Below are 7819 nucleotides of genomic sequence, written 5' to 3' on the forward strand. Positions count from 1 at the left end.
TTAATGCATGAAAACTCAACACAGCTGCAACTGTCTACCATAAACACTTCATGCCAACTGTCAAGCACGGTGGTGAAGAGGTGATAATTTGGACTTTGCAGCTACAGGACCTGAGCACCTTGCATTCACTGAGCCAACCATGATCTCCTCCTAGAGTCAAATGTGAAGGTATCTGTCCCAAAGAGTCAAGTTGTTGCCATGGCCGAGTGAGAGCCCAGAGCATAACCTGACTGAAATGCTGTGGAGTTACCTTATGAGAGGTGTGTTTAACCGAACGTCCACCAAACACAATGAACTTCTCAAGAAGAACAGACTAAAATTCTTCCACAACAATGTGAAACTGATAAATGTGACACAGAAAACTATCACAAGCTTCAACTTTCAACTTATTGATGCTAAAGGTTGTTCTACTGCAAGCTATGAAATCAATGTGTATATTGCATAGTACCTTGGTATATTATGTAATCATTATTATGACATTTGTCATATTCTTGAACCTTTTTAAATCAGTAGCATAAATTTTACTGGATTGGTTTTATGACATGAAAGTTGCCCCCAAACCCATGCACCTGGGCGAAAGGAGCTATTCACTGAGGGAGCTTGGTTTTACAGAGCATATCCAATGCCTGCTGGGTAAATTTAAGGAGAATAAAATAACGGAGCAAATGCAAAAAAGGCACAAGATTTCTATTTGTGGGTTAGCAGGTACAGAACAAAAATCAAAGACAGGAAACCTTCCTCAGATTATCTGCAGGTATACGAACCTGAAGAAGTCTTTTCTTTTTAAAAATCCACCACAAAATATAACATAGAAAATTCATGCAAAGTATTCTGCGTACATGCTGCTGCTCCACTGATTTTCCCTCCGAGTCACTGACGTCTAACACAAAAACAATGTCTTCATTGTAACTGTTTGACACTTCTTTCCAACTTTACTTTGGCAAGCTGATGAAAACTTAGTCCAGGGAGAGCTCTTCAATTGGCTTTTCAGAAGCACTTACATATGATTTGGGAAAGATACTGAGAGAAACAAAAATATCTGGTAGTCTTTAAAAAGTTGTATAATTAGATCAGTGGCTTTAGGCTGCAGTGGAAAATATTTGCAGCACAGTGTAATGACAGACAAAGAGGAGAAGGAACGGCTGGACGAGCACTCATAAAACAGGCGCACAGTAAGCCAGAACTGAACGCAACCACACAGCTTAAGATAATTAGATAATGGAAAGGCACTTAATGGTCCCATCAGTGTTTTCCTTCTCACACCTCCTCCATAAAATGATTAATTTAGAATTCAGGAATGTGTGTTCACTGTTTAGTCTTCAGCCTCTCCGGATTGTAACCCCTGACCCAACCAGATCACTAGAACGCCTCTGAAAACCATCAAGCATCTGCTTATCTAAACTATCCCTCGCCAAGGGACGCTCTCCTCATCATTCAATCTCCTTCCATCCTTAACCAGAACTCCACTAACAGGAGACTTCTTTTTCACCCGTGCAGACTCTAACAGGCCGGACAGGCATTTCCTCTGGGTGGGACCTGAGAGCAGAGACATTCTTGAGCCAGGCACCTCCACTTCCTGTCTCTGTTAACGCTGCACTGAAAGACAAACTGTCTGGACCTGTGCTTATTTTACACTTTATTTGAGGCGGTTAAATAGAGCACAAAAGCAGATTGGCTTTAAATTGCAATATCACCGATGTTGAACGTAAACAAGAGTGAGACGTGCAAGCTCACAGTCGTAGAGAACGTGGAGAGAGCACAACATTGCTGTGAACACAACTAAATGATGCGAGACAGAAAACTGCAAACCATAAGATAAGGATGCAATGCTGGAACATAAAAGCTAAATGAAGAATTTGAACCAATACATTTTTATGATTTCATTCATGAGGTTTAAAGTCAGCTATCACATTCCCCATCCTTCTCATTACTACTGTATCCCATTCCACTTTACCTCCCACAGGCAGACTTCCATATCATATCTTTTATCTGAAATTCAAATTTCAGCTGTGGGAAAAAGTTAAGATAGACAATGAGACACTCAACTTCATGATCAAACTTGCATCTGGTATTGTTTGCACTATTTTAAGTGTAATGAGTCACAGCACAGCCATGGAGCCAAGAGATATCATTAGATCCTATCCCCCAGTCTGTTTACTCTCTCATGCTCCCCCCCACCCAGCTTAGATAGAAAGCTGTTGTACATTTCTAAGCCTTCACTGCTTGCAAATGTTTTCCTTTGCGCGCGCGTGTGTGTGTGTGTGTGTGCATGCACACCACAGGGTGTTAAATAGAGTAGGTGTGAAAAAATTAACTAATGACCTCCTATGGCTCAACAGCTGCTCCAGAGTGTTGCTATTTGAGAGCTGGAGGCATTCAGAGAAGGAAGACGGGGGTTCTTTGTGGTTGCGAGTGTGGTGTGTTTGTTTGTGACAGCTGTCAAGTAAATGTAATTATTTATCCCTTCTTTACAAATGGCGATGGAATATAATTTGTAATGTGATATGAGCAGTTTTTAAAACTCCAGTCATTGGCCCCATCTCAAAAATGGCCGATTGTCATGTGTTAGGGTCTGTAATAGTTGCATACAGAATTTGACTGGTAAATCTGGAGCAGGTCCCATTGATGAGGCACTGAGTTAAAGCAAACAGAATTGAACGTTGTAGGAAAATAAAACTGCTTTCTAATTTTGTCATGCAGGCCTGCATTTAAAAGAAAATTGAGTAATATATGACAGATTAAAAAGTATAGAACTTACAGCAATTTAGTAATAGTAACAAAATGTAATTAGTATTTAACAAAAGTGTTGTTTGAAACTTCAGTGAGGTATACGTATCATTCTATCTGTATGCCTGTGTTTGTGTTGCCATTGGAAATATGTCATCCAAAAAGGTTTATTTACCTTTTGATCAATAATTTGTTTCCTCCGTTTAATTCAGTTTGTTTCACTTATCAGCAATTTTTTCAATTCTTTTTGCGTAAAGTTAAAAACAAACCTCTTGTGTACTATAAAACAATACAAATGTGCAAACCATTTCCTCACACTTATTCTACCCGCACCCTTTGAAACCAAAGTCTCGTTAGGTTTGGGTTACATTTGTGTGTTTCTGCTGCCCCCTAAAGGCTCACTCGGAACAAGACTCCTCCCCACGCCATATAAAAACTTCCAACATCACCTTTATTTAACTCGCATTCAAAGACGAAGTTTGTAATTTGGAGAAACTGTTCATGTGGTGAACGACTAATAATATGACCGTGTTTAGAGATAACACAACAGGTCACTCCTCCACTTTGGTACTAGACAAAAAAACAATTCTTCTCTTCACAGCTAACAGTGCGTTTGCAGAGTTCAGTTTATCAGTGCCGACTCATCAGTAGTGCTTTTCTCACTTTTTCTCACACAGGGAATGGAGAAGATCAATCTGCTCAGCGTATTCAAATCCAGGCCTGTGGGGAAGAACATAGCAGCCATGTTAAAGAGGAACCTGAAAACAGGATGAGCTAGCAGCTCCTGTTTTGGAAATGAATAAAATACATTACCATGTACAACAAACAAACCCACAGTTTCTACAACCATCTCACCGTCCGGGTGTCTCCAGGATCAGAGGGACGTTGTCCAGCCTGGGCTCATTGACAATTTCTTGAAATGCAGAGATTCCAATGTGACCTTTACCGATATCTTCATGCCGATCCAGGTTACAGCCAAGTTTACCTTCAGGTTACACAGAAAGAATAAGGAAAGACAACTAGAGACTTGCATGTGTGATTTTTCTGTCTCTATGCCCTGGCTATACCTTTGGAGTCATTAAGATGAATGGCCTTGAGGTAGTGGAGCCCCACTTCTTGGTCAAACTCATCCAGCATGGCCTTCACGCCTCCCTCTGCAGCAAGGTCGTATCCTCCCAAGACGAGACATAAAACAACAATTGAGCACAGAAAGAAACTCTCAGGTCTTATGCCAGGTTGAATATTTTAAGGTATCACAGCCCTGTTGGACAGAAAACAAATTTGAGGTTAACAGGCTGCTATCAGGTTTCACTCACCTGCTGCAAATGCATGGCAGGTATCCAGACATACTCCTACTCTGGTCTGGTCTCTCACTCTGTCTATGATGCTCTTTAGCTCACAAAACTTGCCGCCCACCGTACTGCCTTGGCCACTCATGTTCTCTAACACTGACCACACAGAAAGCCCGGAGAGCGAGAGACAAAGAAAGAATAAAAAAGGTTTTTAATATGACTCTCTCATACATTTGTAATATTTCTCTGTCGTTATCTCTTCAAACAGAGTCTGAACGCAGCTTTTGCTGTTGTATTCTGCTGTACGGTTTACCCCAGGTGTCAACAAGTAAAAGGCCCAGGTACACTCTTGGTTGCGTCCATCACGCCACACAATGTGCTACCTATGCTCACATCTAAACCTATCAAACGCAGAACAGCTAACATGACATCATACCTTTGTACTGTGGGAGAAAGTTGGAGAGCGAGAGCACCCAGTCAATCAGCAGGGTCGAACCCCAGACTTTCTTGATGGGAGGTGACAGCTCCAACCACTGAAAGTTGCACTGGCATTTATGTCAAACTTTCGTTAACATTAAAATGTCAGGCAAAGTTCAAATGGCTTTGTATTTAACAGACGTGCCATGCAAACATAATTCCTGTTGATAGGCATCAAAATCCAGTCATCAGGCACTTCATTAGATATGCATCTAATTAGTCACATGGCAGCAACTCAATGCAGGGAGAATAAAAAAAATTTAAGTGACCTGGAATGTCACATGGTTGGGCTGGTCTAAATATTATAGAAACTGATGATTTTCTAGGATTTTCCCGCTTCTATCGTTTACAGCGAACCATCCAAAAAAGAAAAAATATCAATTGGGTGTCAATTCCTTGTTGATGCCAGAAGTCAGAGGAAAATGGTAAGACTGCTCTGAGAGGATAGACATGCAAAGGTAATTTAAATAACCACTTGTTACAACCATGATATGCAGAAGAGCACAAACACAAAACACATCAAATCTTGAAGTAGATGGGCTACAACAGCAGAAGACCAGAATGAGTCCCACTCCTCTGAGCTAAGAGTAGAAAACTGAGGCTACGGTTAAAATCAGCTCACCAAAACTACACAACAGGAGAGTGGAGAAACATTACTTTGTCTGATGAGTTTGGAGGTAGGGTCTGAATTTTTTTTTTTTTTTTTTTTTTTTTTATTGTTGGTACTGTACTCAAATGGTATTCACAGTCACCAGATGTCAATCTAAAAGAGGTACCTTTGGTAGAACAAGAGATTCCCATGTGACTCTGACAAATCTGCAGCAACTGTGTGATGCTATCATGCCAGTATAGACCATAATGTTTCCAGCACCTTGATGAAACTGTGCTACAAAAACTTAAGGCAGTTCTGAAGGCAAAAGTGGGTCCAGCCCCACAGTAGCATGGATTATCTAATAAAGGTTTTACTGAGTGTATATAATAACTATATATAAAGAGATTTCGTCCACTAACAGAAAGCTTAACAACATGAAGTTATATTTTGTGTAGGGATTCTTTGGATTCTTGTGTTAGAAAAACTCCGACCTGACTCTACTACCTCTATGCTACAAGCGCCGCCACAAACAGTCCTCTGGGTGATCACGTTTTTTTAGGCTTTGCTGGTGTGGAATGTGCTGCCTCCACTCTAAAGGTTTGCAGATTCAGTAGATTCCTTTTAAAAAGTCTGCTAAAGGCATATCTGTTTAGTCAAGCCTTTCGGTAATATGTATTCACCAGAGACCAGATGTATAACTGGAGTGTACACAAAAACGTACATACCCTGCCCACCCACACAGGCTTGATGGAGCACTTTTGTGTATTAAGGCATAAATCACTGAGTTTTTGACAACTGGTTCTTTGCTACATTGTTTATCTCCCTTTTGTACTTTGGCTTAAAAACTCATCTTTTAGAAACGGGGAGGATAGGACATTTAGTAAGATTGACATGCACTGCTAATTGGTTTACAGTATGCCAGAGCAGCTACTGACCTTTACGGCAATGATTTATAGTCCTCTGCTGGACAACACAGGATTTAGAACCAAATACAATAAAGAAGTGCTTTATGACATATGGTTTATAAAAGATGGATACAATCACTATGGCGTCATTAATTAGTAAAGTCTTGTTATGAAACCTCTGGCTGAGCTTTGTTGCTATTGGGTTCTTTCTGTTTTGAAAACCAGGTGAGCAAGTTCATACGGTAGTTACTTGCCACAGGCCCACACTAAGGTCTACCCAATTTTGTGCTCCTTCATATGCATTTTCTATAATATGAACTTCATGCTGTATTTAAATAAGACTTCAAACCAGCTATAAACCCACTGGTATAGTGCCTGCTGAGGTCAGAGATCAGAGTGAGATCCAGAAAAAGCTGGGAAAAACAGGATTTGTTTTGGTTCTTTGCCAGGTGGAGCCATTCAGGTTTCACTGACAATAATGGCTAATACTTACTTTTCTTTAGCCTGATCAGTGCTCTGTACAGTGGCAGTACAGATTAAACGTTTATATAGTTTTATTGCTTTTTATGTTCAGTGCCGCCATCTTGGATTGCTAACTCAGGGCATGCTGGTCTGCTTCAATTTTCCAAGTGGGAAATCAGAGCTGAAGGGCGTTCCACAAAAAAGTTTCGACTGGGAACTTGGAATTTTCAGTTGTTGTCTTATTCATGAAACCACAATTTCTGCAACCAGAGTTGCTGCCCCCTGTTGGTTATTAGAAAGAATGCACTGGCTTCACTTTTCAGACTGGGAACCTATGCCCATCTTTTAGATGGAGTCTATGAGTTTTATTAATAACGCTGGCAGTGTCTCTGCATATGGGTTTCATCAAAAAGGCAATGCCTGCAAGGTAGATACACACTGCTGGTTGTTTCAGGTGCTCTGGCGGCCCTCTGTACCTGTAACCACTGATGGTGTTTGCTGGTGAGCATAATTGATGGCGCTTGCAATCTTGTCCACACACTGCTCAGTGGTGATGGTACCCAGGGAGGAGCCGGGGTGGAAGTTATAGAGGCTGAGACCCAGGAGGTTGCAGCGGCTGAGCTCGTCCACTAGCATGGCCTGGCTCTTTTCAAACACATCTAGTTGAAAACATGGTATGCAGGTTAGACCAAAACGGAGAATAATTCTGCAAAGAATGATAAGAGATAACTAGGCATGAAAGGAATGGTAGACAATAATCAGTGTCTGACGGACCCTCTTTAGGAGATCCACAGTTCATCAGGTAGGAACCATGAGGCAAGATATGAGCTGGGTCAAACCCCTGTTGGGAACACAGCTCCTGAAACTTTGCTGCAGCTGTATGGTCCAATGCAGGCCTCTTCCACGATCGCTGGGAGCCCAGGAACAGGGCGAAACTGCTGCCACCCATCTCTGTACAGGACTCCACGGCTTTCCATATCCCACCTGTGGACGTGACGTCACACAAGTGTAAGTAAGTGTGTTTATCTTAAAGGGTTCCAAGAAGACGACATTAGGCCCTACCTTGAATGCCAACATGAGCTCCAATGTACTTCTTAGTTGCGCGGATGTTCTTCCTGTGTCCTCTCTCCTCGGTGTCCTCGCCCTCCTTTACTCCTGCAGAAGCATCCTCGTTTTTCCTTTTCCTCGTTCCCCTTTTTCTCTGACTCATGCTATGAAGAGAAAGTTGTAAGCAGCCCTTACGAAATAAGCAATAAGTTGACTGTCAGAAGTTTATGGAGGTCAAATAGCCTGTTTTATGCATCCCTCCAGGCAGAAGCCAGCCAGTCAGAGGGCTTCCACGCAGCTGCTACAGGCTGGTCATT

General features: G+C 41.6%; 1 protein-coding gene across 2 annotated transcripts; it reads right to left on the reverse strand.

Moving 5' to 3' along the window:
• Positions 1–787: 787 nt before the first annotated feature.
• si:ch211-141o9.10 (probable endonuclease 4) lies at positions 788–7785 on the reverse strand. 2 transcript variants are annotated; one of them, XM_040036643.1, is made up of 7 exons: positions 7518–7785; positions 7230–7439; positions 6932–7114; positions 4044–4175; positions 3795–3899; positions 3583–3712; positions 788–3447 (listed from the first exon to the last, which is right to left on the reverse strand). In XM_040036643.1, exons 1-7 carry the CDS (start codon positions 7663–7665, stop codon positions 3387–3389), a joined length of 969 nt encoding a protein of 322 aa, XP_039892577.1. In that variant the 5' UTR covers positions 7666–7785; the 3' UTR covers positions 788–3386. The 2 variants fall into 2 exon arrangements, with proteins under 2 accessions (XP_039892577.1, XP_039892579.1); XM_040036645.1 differs by having other exon boundaries at positions 3563–3712.
• Positions 7786–7819: the final 34 nt, after the last annotated feature.

Source organism: Simochromis diagramma, unplaced genomic scaffold (genome assembly GCF_900408965.1).
Source record: "Simochromis diagramma unplaced genomic scaffold, fSimDia1.1 OVJJ01000371.1, whole genome shotgun sequence".
Classification (NCBI taxonomy): domain Eukaryota; kingdom Metazoa; phylum Chordata; class Actinopteri; order Cichliformes; family Cichlidae; genus Simochromis; species Simochromis diagramma.

Bases quoted from the DNA above. Each gene is read 5' to 3' on its own strand.
- si:ch211-141o9.10 (XM_040036643.1), bottom strand. From the start codon at position 7,665: ATGAGTCAGAGAAAAAGGGGAACGAGGAAAAGGAAAAACGAGGATGCT. The intron at 3,900-4,043 runs GTGAGTGAAACC...TCGTCTTGGGAG, and splicing joins CTGCCATGCATTTGCAGCAG to GATACGACCTTGCTGCAGAG. The intron at 3,448-3,582 runs GTGAGATGGTTG...TCTTCCCCACAG, and splicing joins ATCCTGGAGACACCCGGACG to GCCTGGATTTGAATACGCTG.